At 40.9% G+C, this 19,188-nt stretch overlaps 1 protein-coding gene across 2 annotated transcripts in view; it reads left to right on the top strand.

Annotated features, from left to right (window-relative positions):
- The window catches only part of arid4b (AT-rich interaction domain 4B), a 39,198-nt gene that overhangs the window by 3,916 nt on the left and 16,094 nt on the right, over positions 1-19,188 (top strand). For both annotated transcript variants that reach the window (XM_086258612.1, XM_086258613.1), the window contains exons 3-7: positions 10,898-11,008; positions 14,383-14,448; positions 14,821-14,911; positions 18,663-18,742; positions 18,887-18,978. In XM_086258612.1, coding sequence (XP_086114738.1) covers positions 10,898-11,008; positions 14,383-14,448; positions 14,821-14,911; positions 18,663-18,742; positions 18,887-18,978 — 440 coding nt within the window. The remainder of the gene's footprint in view (positions 1-10,897; positions 11,009-14,382; positions 14,449-14,820; positions 14,912-18,662; positions 18,743-18,886; positions 18,979-19,188) is intronic.

Raw genomic sequence — 19,188 nt, forward strand, 5'->3', positions numbered from 1 at the left:
AATTTCCCCGACGTCTCTTTGAATAAAGCTAAACATATAAAAACTCATGAAACATGGTGCTATTAGTAACTGTGACCATTTTGCAGTTATTGTTGTTTCCACATGGGTTGCAGTAGGCCTCTAGTAGATGATTATTATGCTTAAATGTTCACATCCACGCGTCAGCTGAAAGCAGTGATGTTCCCACACTGACATTTTCTGTTTAATGTTGTAGCATTTGTTGTTTTCACAGCGCTCTGAGTTTGTGTGGCTCTATTGATGCTAGAGGAGTGCTCACTCATTTTACCGCTGTGTGTATGAGCATCTGCTCAATGCCTAAACTGTAAATTGCTCTGTAAGTAGGACAACTTTTCATTATGTTCACTTAGCGTTATATGTCACTTAGGCTCATGGTCTGCAGGCTTTCTTCACCAGCTGCGCGCGCACACACACACACTGCTGTAATACAGTGTGTAAGATGAAATGCTGTACAGATTAGACCCATTATAAGAAGTTAGAAGTGTTGGATGTTTGTTTAAATCCTTAATAAATTTGTTATAAAAGAAGTGGAATACATTAAGCTTCTCCTTTTATGTAGTAGTATCAATAGCAGCGGACCACTCTAAATTCAACCACAGTCAGTAATATTAAGGACATTCGTCACTTTTGTTAATAACAACAAAATGGTTTGATTGTGTGTGAGTGTAATTGTGTAAAGCTTAAACTCACACAACAGTGAAAACGTTGATTTTCTATATATTCTATACGACAAAACAACACTACAGGAAAAGTACTTTTCCGACTTTATTTTCATCACAGTTTGATCTTATAAAGAGGAAGTTTTCCATATTTTTCCAAACAACTTTGTCAGTGTTTTTATTACATGGTCATAAAACTGGAAAATCAATAATAAAAAAAAGCATGGCTTGCAAACTGGAGGTGCTGGGTGTGTAAGAATGAGGCAGGGGAGGTCTGATGAAAGATGTTTTTGAGTTACATTTTAGGAATATCAGGAGAGCTCGGCTTTTAAGTTTGACCATCCCCTTTTAAATCTGTCCTTTATAAACTTGAACTGCAGTTCTAGTCCAGAGTTGCTCTGTTGTGTCAAAGCAGTGAGTATGCAGATTTTGCTGTTACAGTGAAATTAGTTATTTCTGTGGCCGTAAACTGTATGCAGTGCAGTCATTTGGTTCCTATTTTTGCATTTGAGAAGATGGACTCAGGAGGTCAGGTACAGTAGGCTGTCTAATGTGCTTTGAAAAGTACACCTCATGATCACATTTAAAAGCTATGGTTCACTTTTGGTTAGTATTACGTAGATCTGGATACAAACAATATAGTCATTCTTTGTAAAAATACAGTACTTACATTTTTATATGTTTAAAAAATGCATAAAGTAAAAGTAAAGTCAGCCTGTTCATTCATGATTTTTAGCTGTACTTAAATTTCAACGTTGTATCTTTAAGTGACATTCACTCAACTGTTTATATTACTTCACTTGGGTCCTGGTCTCAGTAGCGACACTTAAAAAATAATAGCGCAAGTAGCTGTGAATGTAACCAATTATACTGATTATACTTTTTTACATTTACACTCACTTAGCTTGATTTGTAACTCAGTTTCAGTGTACCTTTCATTCAACATTGCTGAGAGATTTTCAGTTAATACTCTGTTAGGAATACTTGCTAGTATGTAGTAGGGCTGCACGATTAATCGTTAGAAAATCGCGATCTCGATTCATACTTATGTGCGATCTCATTTCCAAATGACAATGATTTAAAAAAAAAAAAAAAAAAAGACAACGACGATTGTACCGCATTTTGATCCGGGACGTAATCTGCATGAAAACAAGCCTCACTCTTCCTGCTCAACAAATGACAAGGGCGGAGCCTTATACCACCTGATACAGAAGCCGTGGTGTGATGCTAAAATTAGCAGAAAAAAAACAACGGAGAGCACGTCAGGGATGACGAGAAAGTGACAGGAGAAAATCTGTCCCGGACAACCACCCAAACATCAATAACGGGAACCTTATAGAGCGCTTCCCTATACCCGTCGAACTCCCGCAGGCACAAAGAAATTACGGAGGCTATCACTTATCACCTGACCAAAGATATGGCTCCCATCAACACTGTGCAAAACGAGGGATTTAGGAAAATGATCAACACCCTAGACAAACGCTACACAGTGCCGTCCCGCAACTATTTTTCTATTGTTGCACTACCTGCTCTATACATGCAGTGTCGAGCAACGGTGGAGACGGAATTTCAAGCAGTACAACATTTTGCGGCAACAACAAAACGTGAGACATTTGTTGTTTTTATGTTCAGTCTCAACTGTTACGAAGTTGATGTGCAGTTAATAAGTGCAATAAATATTTATACTGGAAAAGAAAATCGTGAGAGAATCGTGATCTCAATTCTAAGCCAAAAAATCGTGATTCTCATTTTATGCAAAATCGTGCAGCCCTAGTATGTAGATAAGTTTACCCATAGAGCTGTAAACTGTACAGTTTTAGTCGAGAAGAAAAGTTTTCCAGTCTGTTAATCTGATGTTGAATTGTACCTGTTGATCAGTGTTTTATCATCAAGGGTCTGTCCATATGCTTTATTAGAAAAAGGGTGTCTGATAAAGACTTGTTTAATTTTTTTTAAATATAAAAAAAAAAAAAAAACTAAATTCAGAAGCACTGAAATTCTCGAAGTAGATTAAACTGCTGCTGATCGCACAGGAAGCGTGAATATGGTGAATGCCCTAAATGTGGGGGAGTGAGTGCGTAAACAAAAAGTATTAAGATTGCAATTTTTTTTTCTAGTTCAGAGCTGCCATGGCATTGCCAGGGCAACTCCTGCTGAAGCACCAGTCACTGGAATTGTGGCGACTCTGGTTTGGACAAAGAGGTGATTCACAGCAGGATTATTGTACGTGTGAGCTAGGCTGGGAGGGTGCTTAATTCTTTCCTGCGTGCCTCTTGCATGTTCCTTTGTTTGGCCTGTGAGCACCACAGTACAGTATAATGGGTGTAAAACTATTGTTTATAATATTTCAGAGATGCTACAGTCATTAAAGCATTGTAATTCTCTTGGATAAATATAATAGATTTTAGATTTAGATGTGCCAGTAATCTTAATAGACTGAGACATTTGTGTTTTATGTCATCCTATACAGCCTAAAATAAAATAAACCTAAACTAAATCAAACCACATTCAAACTAGCATGTGTGTCATTTTACATTTCACACATCCGCAGTATTGATTCACAGTACTCTGGGAAATGGCAACAGTTTCTTTATTTATTAATTTTTTATGTCTCACAAATACAAAGTGTGTGAGTTTCTGTGATGGTGTGAAGTGGAAAAAAGAAAGAGACTCTGAGATCTGAACAGCAAGCAGCTTCCTGTCGTTTCAATTTTAAATCTGATCTGGGTTCACATCATCAGAGTTCGGCTAATTAACAGTGGTTTTTAATATTCTGATACTGTATTTCAATGAGAACAGCTCTACATAAGTCATGTTTTAAATATATAAAAGTATGTAAGTAAATTAGAAAGTATTCACAATATCTTTGCCAGGTTACTCAGTATTACTGTTTCATAGTTTGAATTTGTTGTGGATTTGAAGTCTTAAAGTGTCGCCCACACGCACGCACAGCCGGCACAGGTGTTTTCACTTAAAGTGCCTAATTAGAGCTCTTCTTCTTAGAGGACAGTGTGGGCATCTATAAACTGTTTGATTGACAATACGCTCTATTATATTTTTCAAATGGTATGAATTGTCTTAAATTCTTTTTGGATGGGACCTAAATGATTTTTAGTCGCATCACTGTGAGATTTTCATCAGACAGTATCTGCTCTTCTGTTCGCTCAACCACACAGTGTAGCTGCATTGTTCAGGCCATGCCTTAAAAAACAACCTGTTATTTTTATATGTGTTTAGAATGGTTACTGGTAACAGTAGGCTGTTACGTTAGCTAAGTTAACAGTTGCAGGTCAACCCTAAAAGGGAATAAAAACGTATTCAAATGACAAAAGCCCCAATGCTTTGACCTAAAGGTGGCGATGATGAGGAGAAGGCCTTGTTAGCTACAGGAAAGACAAGAGACAAATCATGTGACTCTTGGAAATGAAGGGGCGATCGTGGCTCAAGAGTTGGGCGTTCGCCTTGTAATCGGAAGGTTGCCGGTTCGAGCCCCGGCTTGGACAGTCTCGGTCGTTGTGTCCTTGGGCAAGACACTTCACCCGTTGCCTACTGGTGGTGGTCAGAGGGCCCGGTGGCGCCAGTGTCCGGCAGCCTCGCCTCTGTCAGTGCGCCCCAGGGTGGCTGTGGCTACAATGTAGCTTGCCATCACCAGTGTGTGATGGGTGGATGACTGGATGTGTAAAGCGCTTTGGGGTCCTTAGGGACTAGAAAAGCGCTATATAAATACAGGCCATTTACCATTTTATTTACCATTTACCATGAAGTCATGTCAGGAAAGTGTCCTGTATGTCAATGATTGTTCAGGAGAATGCTCCTTTAGTTAAATTTAAATTTTTAATGCTACTTTAACTCGTATATCTTTTTTAATTAGATTACACATAATAAGATAATGCAATATATTGCATCGTCAATTATAAGTTAATCACATATATATATTCGACTGCAAGTTGAATCAGCTCAAATAATTGCAAATATCTGTGTGTAGTAGTGTTTCATTTGCAACTTTTTTTTGTCACCGTCTTTATTTCTTTTGTTGCAATTTGTGGCTAGTTAAATGTTCAAAGACAGTGAGACAAAGAGCTGAAAGACTTTAAAAAGCATTGTTATTTGTCAATTTATTTTATTTTATTTTTTAATTTCTCTGTTGTCTTGGCACAAAAGGGAATTACATAACAAAAACACTGGTATCATCTTTTGGCCAAATTGTTTTTTAAACATTAATATCAGCCCAGAATTTCACAGTTGGTGATTTTTTATTTTTTTATTTTTTTTGAAAAAGTCTTTTTTTGGTGCAGAAATAATCTGTCATGCGATGTGTCTTGTTGTATTTTGAATTTGTGTGACTGAATTTGTGGTCAAGAAGAATAAATGACACGGAGTCATTGGTGCACCCTTGGTAGATGAATAATATCTTATTAAACTAAATACTAGATAACCTTTTATTGTCTGGCAGTATTTGGGCATTATTTTTTTTAAACAAATAAATCATTCATGGCTTTGTGAGAGCAAGATTAACCATGCTTCTGCTGTTATAGGCTACCTTACGCTCTCCATGTTGGAAGTGGAAAGGAAACTTCCTGGGTCCTCTTCCTCTTTTTCATCTGCTGCAGTGTCTGCACTGATGAACTAAATGTACCTACACAGGTCTGCTGTTCAGTCTGTGCTGCACAGTATGCAGTGTGGTTGGTATAGTGCTACACTGACCCACCTTTCCGTATCTCTGGGTTGCTTTTCCATGAGAAGAATCAATGGTAGAGAGCACGATTTTGCATAAAATGAGAATCACGATTTTTTGGCTTAGAATTGAGATCACGATTCTCTCACGATTTTCTTTTCCAGTATAAATATTTATTGCACTTATTAACTGCACATCAACTTCGTAACAGTTGAGACTGAACATAAAAACAATAAATAAACATAAAAACAACAAATGTCTCACGTTTTGTTGTTGCCGCAAAATGTTGTACTGCTTGAAATTCCGTCTCCACCGTTGCTCGACACTGCATGTATAGAGCAGGTAGTGCAACAATAGAAAAATAGTTGTGGGACGGCACTGTGTAGCGTTTGTCTAGGGTGTTGATCATTTTCCTAAATCCCTCGTTTTGCACAGTGTTGATGGGAGCCATATCTTTGGTCAGGTGATAAGTGATAGCCTCCGTAATTTCTTTGTGCCTGCGGGAGTTCGACGTGTATAGGGAAGCGCTGTATAAGGTTCCCGTTGTTGATGTTTGGGTGGTTGACCGGGACGGATTTTCTCCTGTCACTTTCTCGTCATCCCTGACGTGCTCTCCGTTGTTTTTTCCCCTGCTAATTTTAGCATCACGCGGCACAGCTTCTGTATCACGTGGTATAAGGCTCCGCCCTTGTCATTTGTTGAGCAGGAAGAGTGAGGCTTGTTTTCATGCAGATTACGTCCCGGATCAAAATGCGGTACAGTCGTCGTTGTCTTTTTTTTTCTTTTTCTTTTTCTTTTTTTAAATCATTGTCATTTGGAAATGAGATCGCACATAAGTGTGAATCGAGATTGCGATTTTCTAACGATTAATCGTGCAGCCCTAGTAGAGAGTGATATACAGAAGACTGCGTGTGTCCAGAGTCTGTGGGCTTTTAAGAAATCCATGGAGACTTACCAGTGTCCCTATAAAGTGAGGCCCTATGTATGCATTACCTCCCACCATACCATCAGCACTGGAGCTTTAACCTTTTCATAGCTGCCAGGATTTTTATTTTATTTTATTTTTACTGAGTTGTAGAACGAAAATGCTATAGTCACTAAGGCTGTCTAAGAAATGCGCCATAAGCAGCAGCTTATTTTCAACCATGGAGCCTGCTGTTAAATTTTTCATGACCTGAGTCTTTATTGAGTAGAAACTGATCTCATTCTGCCGCTGTCAGTGTCACTCCAGACTGCTTTATTTTTGGTTAAAGCGGCGATGATTTCAAAGCTCTGTCTTAATGTACCGATATCTTTTGTTTTCCGACCAGAACAGCTTAAACGTCGAATAGGTTTTTGGATGATCAGTAATCAGTGAAGCACTCGTACTCTATCCGAGACAGAAGTACTTTATGACCAATAACAGTGGTGCACCTTCACCTCTGGTATTTCTTTTAGATGGCTCATTGTGGAGGGAAAAAAAGCTTTTAAGGCATGATTACACATAAGGCTATTATCCTGGGTGTGCATGTTTGACTGATAGCCAAGTAGAGCATACTAATAATTACAACTTGGACATCATTATTTTCCCTCTCGAAGCCAGAGTGCAGCTTTTGGAGGAGTTGGTGCGTATTTCTATGAAAGGTAGCCGCAGGTGCGTTTTGTCACCCCATGCCAACTCACATTTGTATGTGTTTAATCAAGCACATGTGCCTGGAGAGTATTTTCCACATCAGTAGCGCTAGGTGAATAGCCAGAGAGCTGGTCTTGATTGTAGTGCTGCTGCTATCATCATGCTGACTTTCTGCATGTAGTGGCTGAAGTGGCGCTTAAGGCTTATCATAAATACTGTTCAGTCCTTTTTTTTGTCTTTTTTTTATGACAGAATCTTGGGAAAGAGCCGTTCTCATTAGGTGCATGATGTTGTTATGAGTTGACGAGAGGATGTTTCACATCCCAAAGGCATAGGAATTCCACTTCTTTGAGTTTAGTCATCTTGACTGGTTGATCTTCTGAGCGGAGGAAACAACACAAGATCATTCAGCACTGGCAGAAGCAATGAAAATAAAATAAATAAAAGTAGTCAGTGTTTTTTCTCCAGACAGCTGTAGGCCAAATAGCAATCTAATCCGAGGAATGGAGTTTTCTTTTCATAGTTGTGGTTCAGTGCAGGGCGGCAGGGCATTATCGGTGGAAACAACAAACTCTCCTCTGTTTGTGTTGGAATGTGAGCATGACAAATGTAATTCAGGCCTCAGTAGTGTGTTGTTAGCCCTGTCTGGTTAGGTTGTGCATATTTGGCTAGCGCAGCTGTTGAGATAACCCAAACTGCCCTTTCTGAGTCCCCTAGTATGACTTCTCCTTTTAAAAAAAAGAAAAAAGAAAGGAAATGGGTTAGTGCGTAGAGGACAAAAGGAGACCTGTAATAGTATGAAAGAGGAGGCTGAACACTGGTCTGAAGACTGTAGTGGTACAGCTTTGTGGCACAGCCGTGACTGACAAGAGAGTTGGTGAGACAGTGGAAATGGCTGCTGCGTCATGTAAACCCATAGTTGGCTAGGGCCGCTGGTGCTCAGGCCAGACTGCTACAGACTTATGGGGTGTTTATCGGAGAGGTAGAGAGGCTGGAGGGCGCTGGACTCTGCCCCCGAATCCCATCTGTCAGAATCCCAGAGAGTGTGGAGACGAGGCCGCCTGTTCTGGTTTGACTAGAAAAGCTTACCAGCATTTCACATAAAAGATGCAAATTTGCTAAGCTGCAAGCTTCAGTTATTTTTGTAAAGTTTCCAGGAGAGTGATTATTTCTGATGATTATTTGAAATATCACCTTCTGTTGTTACATATTAGCATAATATTTATATACGGTATACAAGGGATGGCAGACTCGCTTTAGCTAATAGGCCACATATGGCTAAAATGAGCTGCAAGAGTGAAATGATTGTATAATAACCTGTCTTTCTTTTCAAGTAAAGATATAAACATTCAGAATTAGAATAATTAGAATAAGTGCGGTTTCAACAACACGTCTTATTAGGACCGATTTATTGGCAGACCGATATTATCAGCTTTATTATTTAGCTATTTGTTGATCGTTCTGCATTTATAGCGGTTGGTAAATCTTTTTTTTTTAAAGAGACTGAAGAAACACTCTACGATGTTACAAGTACTGATGTTGCATAGCTTGTCCACTAGAGGGCAGCCTGCAGATTTCCTGTAGGCAGCACATGGGGTTTGAACGCCACAGACACAACAATCAAGAGTATAAACGGGGAAATCTGTTTAATGTTTTGTGTTTCTGAAAGGAAAAATAAATAAATATAATCCACTTGGAATATCAGATTTTTAAATCTCCAAATATCGGTATTGGATTTTAAAAAAAAAATCATATCTGTCAGGCTGAAATCAAGAAATAATTTGTAATGCGAGCCTGTGTAGTAAAGTTAAGATATTAAAGCTATGACTGTAAATTTTACACTACAAGTGGGCCAGATTAGACCCTGTGGCAGGCCCACACTGGCCTGCGGGCTGCATGTTTGACACCGCTCACATATACTGTTTCTACCCCCTCATGGTAATTTGGGTTAGAGAATTCTGGAGGGATTTTGGGGGCCATATATCCAACCATTTGTAAATAATCAACCATTGTGAAAATAATCTTTTCAGTGTTTAACTCAGTTTGAGTGGTTTGAAGACAAAGTTAGGCAGGCATGGTTGAGATGCTTTGGAAATGTGCAGAGGAGGATAGTGGATATTTTGGACAAAAGATGTGGAAGATGGAGCTCCCAGGCACAAGAAAAATACGTAGTAGATGTAGTGAATGAGGACATGCAGAGGGTTAGTGTGGGATGGGGGCAGATGATCCGCTGTGACGACCCCTAAAGGCTGCAGCCGAAAGAAGAAGAAGGAGGATTTTAACTCTACGGGACAAACTAATTAACACCATGTCCTGAAGACAGCTCTACAGGCAATTCTAATGCAGGCCTACATCTAATAGCAATAAAAACCCATTAAAGTGCAGGCAGTTACATGTTTGACCACTAATTACTGATAGTTAGAGCAGTATGAGTGTTTTCTGTGTTTATAATGTCTTCACTGTTCTGCCTAGTTTGTGTGATATGGTAGCAGGAAGTTGTCAGTCTGTCACTTGTTTTTGCTTAAACAAATCACACACGTTTCAAAGGCGAGATGCAGCCAACAGCACAAGGCGCCGTGCACCTGCAGAACGTTGAAGTAGCAGCTGCTTCTCCCAGAGCCGCTGTGCTCGCTTCTTCTGTGCACTCCATCAATGCGGAAGTCCTCTGAGTTTAGTTTTTTCCCCCATTTCCATGTCACTCCATGGAAGCAGGTCATTTTAGGCATTTCTGAGCTCGATAGGTTACAATAAGCTAAGGTTCTAATTAGGATTGAGATTTGTAAAGCTCACAAATTACCAAGCATCCTGACAGGATTAGGACTTTGGAGCATATCAGGCCTGAAAAAGTGGTTCGGTCATGACACAAGTATGTGCCATGGTGGACTGCATGCAGCTGGCGTTAGCAATTAGTTCCTCTTCACTGCTTCAAGTACAGCTAACCGCTGGTGTAGTTTTTAGCTGGAATGACAACCTGTGCACTCTTTGCTCTCCTCGTGGGAACAATGAACAACTGTTATGAACAGCCCCCACAAATTATGTGGTTTGAATCTCTTAAAGCGTAGAAAATGAAAATGTCGCAATAAAAGGGAAAAAAAAAGGAGAGGTGTGCATCTCACCAAGTCTTACAAGTTATCATCTTGTCGTGTGAAATTGAACAGGTACAATTTGCAAGGGAAAATGGTTTTATATGGTAATGAGTAATGAGCAGAACCAACTTCCTGCTGTGAATAACTTCATTTGAAATTGATTGTTCTTGTTACTTTTTGAGCATCTCCATTCCATCTGGCGCTCATTCACTGATTTCATTCAGACAAGATGAGAGGTCTTCTTCTTTTTCAGTGTACTGCAGAAGTGCTACATGTGTTTGAGCTGCTTTCCTTGCTTTCAGGAGTAGCAGGAAGTGTGGCCCACTTTGGTTCTTATTCTAGAAAGATGTCTAAATATACCGCTGTTAGGCTGGGCTTTTTTCCTCCAGTCTAACTGAAACAACCTCAGTAAATTCATCTTCACACTGTATGAAGCACAAACATCATGTGCCCCCATCTATAGACAGAAGGTCTGCTTTCTCTGTGTACTCTACCCTCTGCAAATCTGTTCTTGGAGGAAGCTGGGGAGGGGGGTGTTGAACCATTGATGACACAAGATGGTGCTGTGTGTTTCGGATAGCTTCTTCTTTGTAGGCATCAAAGCTGTAGTGAAGTGGCCTTTTTGTTTGCTCCCTCAGAGGCTTGTTTTCCAAAACCCAGAGCAGATGGTATGTGTATTCCATGGATGAATCACTGAGCCGGGTGGGTTTTTTGCGTCGTTGCCCTGGACTCTGTTATGCCTGTATGTGTGCGTCCTCCTGCTTTAGCTTTGTGAATACACCTGTGTCATTAAGTTGTATTGTATTAAAAAGGGTTTGAACTCTGTGTCATTTTTTTATTTCTTCAGACTCTGGAGGAGCCCCCCTACCTGACAGTAGGGACGGATGTGAGCGCCAAGTACCGAGGGGCTTTCTGTGAAGCCAAGATTAAGACTGCCAAGAGGCTAGTCAAGGCCAAGGTAAGTCATATTTCAAAGTGCTTATGATCCAACATTAATATTTAATTATCTGTCTGTGTTGTGTATGAAGTGGATAGCAGCCGGGCCGGGGGGGTGCTCTTGTCTTTGTGTGAAGCGGCTACAATCAACATCACACAGCACTGCTTTATTGTGCATCCAGAGCTGTTGGTTTGGACACAGACACATTATCCAAAACGTTCCTTCAGAGCCCGGGTTAGCCTGGGATAATTGGATAAAGATCCTTCTATTAGATAATAGAGTCTGCCACAGTCAAACCAGGATTAGTTTCCAGTGTTGCCAGAAATCCAGCTGTGCTGCTCACACGCTGGAGGCCCGTCACCTGGTTTACGCCGTCAGTCAGAGGCCGATCAGGAGCCCAGCTGCGGCAGATGCGAGATCACCCGGTACCCGTTGCATCCTCGAGCGCACCTCTCACCCGGAGCTTCTCTGCTTTGTCACGGCCTCGAGAGCGATTGCCGCCTCCCCATTGGTTTTCAGCCCTCCTGATGAAGGTTTTGCATGATACACGTAATACGGTATCTCATTTCCCAGTGGGGCTGGAGCATCTGGATAATACAATAGAGACAGATCGCTTGTCTCTCATTCTGCTGGAGTGTGTGGGAGGAACAAAGACTGGATGCTGGCTTTTTCACTGTGTCAGTGCACTGTAGTTCCCCCTGTAGAGACAAAAGAGCAGAGATGCTCTGCTATTCCAGCACACCAGCTGAACTCATCAAATAACGTCCTCTTTTTGTCTCATAGACGGGGGACAAACACCATGACAAAGTAGACCACGCAATGTTCTTAGTTTAAATGATGCCGGCTGAAATGAATCTAATAGGACAGTCTCAGCTCATAAATTAATTACCATACTAATTAGATGAGAGTAGGGTTTGTTGTTTTTTCCCGGGTAGCTGCGATGTGAATGTGGAGCTCGGTTACACAAATGTTGAAACATGGCAATTATTCCGTGGTCGTTGTGAGTCTGAATATTCCGCTGTAATGAATTTCTTCGTAGCTCTTTGGTTCATTAATCTCTGTCTGCTTGTTTATCAAAGTCGATGTTTGCAGCGTACAGCGCCGGTGTCTTTTGAGTGATTTTTAAGGCTTAGTGGAGGAAAAAAACAAACACGTGGTTAAGATTGAGCTGCGCTAGAGAACACGTAAGACACCGATTAACACCATGTTAGTATCAATCACTGCAGTTAGGACTAATGCTGAGTATTTATATATAAGTCTTTGTAGTATTTTTATATGCATGCAAACAAAAGAGTGTCTCAGATGAAGCAATTGTGAAATCTCGTTGTGAGGTTCTTCTGATTCATTTAAAGAGTAAATGGATGAAGCTGCACGTACTAACAGCTTTGAAGTACTCGTGGAGAACAGATGAACACCAGCTCCTTCTCTTAAACACATTTCCCGGTTCTTTGAGCACTTGCAGACCACACTGAGAGAAAGCCCACTCCTCTTTAGGATGGTGCTGTTTCAGAAATGTCACGCTCAAACAAGTGCTGACTAACTCAGTCGTGTGAATGCCACTCATGATGTAACCTAACCTTCCTAAAACTGATTAAAATTCCACTTCTGTGCATTTGAGGTGCCTCACAAAGTCTGCAGTTTTATCCTTGTGGTTATGTCGCTTTAGCAAAAAAGGCACCAGAAAGCTTCACCATTGCTCTTTTATCTATTTATCCCCCCCCCCCCCCCCCATTTTAAATGACACTATTTCTAGGCTTCAGATTAGGTTACTGTAGATTAAATATTTATGTGGGTTTTCCTTATTTAAACAGCCAGGTGTTTGACTTTTGGAGGTAAATATTGATGTCATTGTCCTGTTAATCTGTGCTCCTGCTGTGTGGCACGAAGCAATACTTCGAGGCAGTTGTAATGGAGGGAAAGTCGATTAAATAGATACGAACATGTGAGGTGAAGAAAAGCAGATTTATAAAGGCACAAATGGTGAAGGTGTGTACTCCCGAAACATATCTTTTTTAGCATAAATAATAAATGTTGAAAAAAACAACATATAAAAATCAGAACAGTGGAGGGCTTTATTACTGTGTCAAATCCTTTTAGCTGTTTATGGCCACAGAATCCACCTTTGCTTGAATAAAGCAGTCACTTCTCACAGCTCTCGTTTCCTGCTGAGAGAAAACGGAGCATGAAGGACTACTGGCTCCTCATAAATCTGTTCACAGCATAAAATTGCTGCGCCGAGGCTCTGTTGTATCAGAAATATGGTTTCATATCTTATTCCAATATTTGTTATCAAGCCTAAGTGGCTGTGCCGTGTGTACGGCTCGCAGTTAGGAAGTCGTCAGAGCGCTCTGCCGTTATTGAAGCCAAGGCCTCGGACAGCGGGAGTCACCCTACCTAAAGTCTGGGGGGAGTCGAGCTTCTTGCCATCCCCAGAGAAGAAAGGGATTCCTTTATTCCCCCAGTCGGGAATGTTATTATCTCCATAACTGATGAAATGCTACCCGAGGAAGCTTTTTATTTCCCCCCCTATTTTATTACCTGACAATCTTACAGTATGCATTTCTTTCATTCATTGTCTTGATTGTGCATTCACAGCGAGACCTTGATTGCTGCTTCTGCTGTTGTTATATTTGAAACTGACTCGAGCATTGTCTGAATTTGTTACCCGCAGGCTTGTTTTCTGGGATGAGGTGCTTAACTTTTTTTTTTTAGCCCCCGTTCTCTCCTCTGTACAGCACCTTATTCTAAACTGAATCACAGTCAATAAAAGTGATGCCAGTTTTCCATTATAATTATGTTACAATTTTTTTGTGTGCATATGCTCTCAATAAAAGTGATGCCAGTTGTCCAAAAGTGATCCATTTAAAACTATTCATTGTTAAATAGATCACTTTCAAGTATTGATGCTATCACATTAATATCGATCTGATACCAATACTAGTGTTGGTATCGATACTGTTGATATTTGGATCCATCTGCCCACATCTACTAAAAAGATCCTGCACTTCTGGCTGCTTTCAAACTTTTGCACATGCTCTCTGGAAAAGACGTGGCAGTAGATGGCTCTTAAGTGCGTGTGTGCCTGCCTTGTGGCCTTTTCTGTCTCACAGTAATGCAAGGTTGCCATGCAGATACAAGATTACCACAGCGTGATCAGATTATGATCTGCCGTGGCTCACTTAGGGGGTGGACGTTGCAGATGTAGAGAGCGGGGGATGGTCAGATGTTCGGCATCAACTGAGGGTTCAGTCATTGTGTAAAAGTCCTGCAGTATTAGGAGAGACTTGCTGCCTGTGTAAGCAGGATGATTGGTGTGATCCGGTCAGATCTTTAGGTAATTGTTTTGTTTATGCTGTTACTGATTCTACTCTACTGTTGCCTCCCACCTTCCCCAGGTGACCTTTAAAACAGATCTGACCACAGCTGAGGTTCACGATGAAAACATCAAAGGACCTCTAAAGGTAAGGCAGGAAAGATGGAGACCTATTATTATTATTATTATTATTATTATTATTATTATTATTATTATTATTATTCAGTATTAGTCATGAATCCCTCCTGTCTGAATTTAAGACTCCTTATTTTATTTTATTTATTTATTTTTAGCTTCACTCCTGTTTGTATCTAAGCTACACTTCACCCTCCCTTTGCATAAAAGCGCACGGGGCAGCAAAGCATTAGCTTTGCAATTTAATTTCACTACATTAAGGGTTTATGTAGCAGCAGTATCATCTTCTCATTACTTGAAAATACATCATTTAGATTTATCACCACAATATAATAATAATTAGTGCACTGACTGGCAGAATAACAGCAGTGTATCCGTCCCACAGGTGGGTGCTGTTGTGGAGGTGAAGAATCAGGATGGAGTTTACCAAGAAGCCACAATCAATAAGCTGACCGATGCTAGTATATATACAGTTGGTAAGTCAATAACAAGCTGTCTGCCTTGCCTCCTTCCTCTCACACTCTTCTTTACTCTACCACTACCTCATAAAAAACATGTTTGCACTGACAGAAAATCCTGCATGCTGATTTGTGTTTCTTGGACTGCGAAGTTGCTACAACTTTGAGAATTTTAGTCAACATATTAAATAAGGGGAACGTCAACCAGTGGTGCCTCTGCAGTTTTGAATGTGTGCATGGTAGGGCTGCCACAAATGATTATTTTGATAGTCGACTAGTCACCGATTATTTTTACGATTAGTCGACTAATCAGATCATGCATCCATTTGACGTAAAACGTACAGCTTATTGCACCAGCAGCATCTGCTCTTATATAACTATCATTAGCTTACAGCTTTAAGTGTTTAAGGTATGTGCTAACTAAAAATAAAGACAAGATGATAGTTTGTTAAATTTCGTTGAAGTTGAATAAACTCCTTGCTATCTAAAACATAACGGGACACCAGAGTAAATTCTCGAGCATCTCACACTTCTGATAATCAGCTGTCTGCTTGACGTTTATTCAGCTGTGTAAAAACTATAACTTTAATCTCAGCCAAACCGATTTACTCAGGAACAAATAAAATACTACAAAAAAAAGCCAAACAATAACATTTTTAAGTTATCTAAGTGACTTATATATATTTAACCTGAGTAGCGAAAGACGGCGGTGGGTTTGAAAACGATTTGCTGGGAGTCCGGTGTTCTCACGGGCTCTAGTGAGCCTTGCCCCCGGCTAGCTATCGAGCTAGTGGGTAACAGACGTCTCCGAAAACGTCGGAGTGCTTTTGAAAATATGTGGTGTCTTGATAACCTGAGCAGATATTTGAGGTTTACGCAGCTACATTCTCGCCTGAAAATATGTTGAATGTTTATTTTGTGACCCAGAAAGAATAATAAGAGTAATATTAAAACTAACTAGCTGCCGCCATTGTTGGAAACTGAGCTGGCTTGCGCTATGAATTCTGGGACACAGCTACTTCTTCTTCTTCGGGGTTTAACGGCAGCTGGCATCCTTGTACATGCAGTGCTGCCATCTTCTGTTTCAGTCCGTTATTACACTCTTAAATCCTGCTAGTTATTCCTGCAGCTTTTGTGAGCTTACAAAGCTTCAAACAACGCGTCGACTATTAGATCAGTCGTCGACGATTTTGATAGTCGACGTAATCGTGACTAGTCGACTAATCGTGGCAGCCCTAGTGCATGGAAAGATTAACTGTGCTGATACTTTTGGCTGCTCTCTTATTCACCTCAGCAGGTAGCTCCACATATTTCAGTTGAAAACTATTTATTTATTTTACACCTTATGCCCTCCCTGACTCATCCCCAGTGGGATTTGAGTCTCCTGCTGGGACCATTAGGCCAGTGTGTAAACCACTACTCTAAGGCTACGTTCACACTGCAGGTCTCAATGGTCAAATCCGATTTTTTTTGTCTGCTTGTTCACACTACAAATAAAATGCGACAGCAAACGCGCTCTAGTGTGAATGCTCAAAGCGGCCCGCATGCGCAAAAGAAGACGTCACACACAACGCGCTCTGTACACCCAGAGCAAACGATATTGTTTGACTGATGGGCCTTAATATAAAGACTTCGGACTTTACGTTTCCCAATTTTTGCTTTAAGTTTTGTTATTTACATAACAATGTAGATAACCTAATAATTATCCTTATTGCTGTTTTAGAGGAGCGGTGCTTCAAAGGATAGTTGCAGATTTCTGTCAGAATCTGCAGATTATCCAGTACAAATAAAATATACGTGAAAATAAAATGTTCATGTTTCCCCAACGTTGTCTTCCCAACAGTTTCACTAACATCTACACTTATTGGCCAGGAAGCGTTTGCGATGTCTTCTCGGGCGCTGATAATTGGTGTCTGTCTTGTGTCAGTGACGTAAAAGACGGATTTAATGCGACATGACTGTTCAAACAACAGTCGCTTTCTAAAACATCGGATATGTATCGGATTCAGTACCACATACGAAAGTGACCCAGATCGGATTTGAAAATATCGGATTTGTGCCGTTCACACTGTCATACCATGATCGGATATGGGTCGCATAGGGTCAAAAAAATCGGATTTGATGCGCTTTCGCCTGCAGTGTGAACGCAGCCTAAGAAACCACAGGACAAATACTAGGCTGGACCTACTTTTGCTTTCTGAACTGCCTTAATTCAACAAGTTTTTGGAAACATCGCTTAGAGATTTTGGTCCATATTTAAATGATGGCGTCAGCTGCACATCCATGATTCTCCATTTCCCCATGGTTTCATGTTGTTTACACTGGTTGGTGACCCTGTGTGAACTGTAGGCTTAGTTTCCTGTTCTTAGTTGGCAGGAGTGACACCCGGTGTGGTCTTCTGCTGCTGTAGCAAATCTGCTTCAGGGTTTGATGTCCCTTGGTTGCCTTGCTATCAGCTTGAAGCAGTCTGACCATTCTCCTCTGACATCAACAAGACACTTTCCCCCAGAGAACTGTGCCTCCTGGGATCTTTTCTCTTTTTCAGATCGTTCTCTGTAAGCCTTAGAGATGGTTATATGGGAAAATACCAGTCACTTAAATCACCTGCTGTCATGTTATTGCCTGATTACGTACTAGCATTAATGAGCACTTTAACAGATGATGAAGTGGCCAGTAGGTGTATTTGGCTAAATAGCGGAAACCAAAAGTGTCTTATTAGCAATTAGTATATAGTTAGCTAAAACAATGAATAATTTAGAGTATCTATGTATGAATACATGAAGTTTAAACTAATCTTAACACCAGAAAGAACAACCAGAAGAACACTGTGGGCCAAAAAGACGGGAATCACTGTAATATAACACAAGATAGCAAGTGAGAAATGCTGGTGATGCTACATGTAGGGGGATGAAGTGTGATATCAATCATTTGCTCTATAAAAAGTTCAAAATAAATATGACAGGGTGGTGAGAACCTCAAAAACCCCAAGTTTTAGCTTCTAACTGAACAGATTTGGTGTTGGGGTTTGTTTTTGGGTTTTTTTTGTGCCCACAGTTTGTAATTGCGAGTCTGTCAAGAGCACGCAGTTACATTGTTGGATAATCCAGAGTACACAGCATATAGACTTGCTGCAAAGCTTTCCAGTCTCTCGGCAGCTGCTCGTCACTTAAGAGCACCCGTGGGGGTTTTCTGCGCCTTGAAAACACTCATCTCGGCACATTTTCATTCTTTTCATTCGCTGGTGGGGAAAACAAAAACATAACTCACTGTTGAAGTTACCTCAAGTGTTCCCCTCATTGTTGTCTACAAGTACGTTTGAACAATGAACAACCCAGGGTTTGTCTTTGCGATCCAAAAGACTGTTTTAAGAGTCCTTGAGGTCATTATTATTAAATTTAATGTTAGATTTAGTGCTCTTTCACATGTGAGCGCATTTTACAAATGGCTGCTCATTTATGGATAAAATATCAGAGAGATATGAATTAAATTGAGACGCTTCTCCTCACGTCTTTATTTTGCTGTTTACTCAGCTCTGTGTAGCAGAGGGTCCTTGAAGCTCGAGTAAATCTGTGAGCTGAAAGTAACCGTGGCTGCCTGCTGGAGAACGTATGAGCCTTAAAAGACGAGCATCATTTGTTTGCAGTATATCTGAGGCGCGATGGCATTTTGCAACTGAGGCAGGAGTCTGTCTGTGCTTGAGTTTGTTTTTGTGTGGGCACGGGGGTACCGGTGGGCTCGCAGTCTGATAGTTGGTCTTTTATCTCCGCAGTGTTTGATGACGGCGATGAGAAGACCCTGAGGCGTTCCTCCCTCTGCCTGAAAGGAGCGCGTCACTTTGCGGAGAGCGAGGCAAGTATCTCACTGCCCCTCAGTCCCATAACAGCCTCATCTCTGCTTTCTGGGGAAATGAAGCTCATTTTGTGTATAAATCCATTTATAAGTGTGCGAATAGAGGGTAAACCTTTTTGTCCGGTTGTGTTCTCTCCACCGCAGACACTTGACCGACTCCCTCTCACCAACCCCGAGCACTTCGGCACACCCGTCATCGGCAAGAAGGGGAACCGCGGTCGGCGATCAAACCCGATGTGAGTATCATCCACTGGTCTCTGTGCTCAATCCCGCAGCGCTCATATTTAGCTTCATTTTATCAGAGGCCTGTGATGCCAGTGGGAAGGTATTTTCTGTTCCGATCCTCCGCCATCAGAAACAGACTCGCCCTGCTCTAAGTGTGCTGACAGCAGTTGAAATGAAAGATTTACTCTCATCTCCATCCCCTCATAAAGAGCCCCCGAGGC

Source organism: Aulonocara sp. 'chitande type north' Nkhata Bay, linkage group LG13, assembly GCF_057382095.1.
Source record: "Aulonocara sp. 'chitande type north' Nkhata Bay isolate Kocher_YH1m ecotype deep benthic linkage group LG13, A_spYH_male_GT1.1, whole genome shotgun sequence".
Classification (NCBI taxonomy): Eukaryota; Metazoa; Chordata; class Actinopteri; order Cichliformes; family Cichlidae; genus Aulonocara; species Aulonocara sp. 'chitande type north' Nkhata Bay.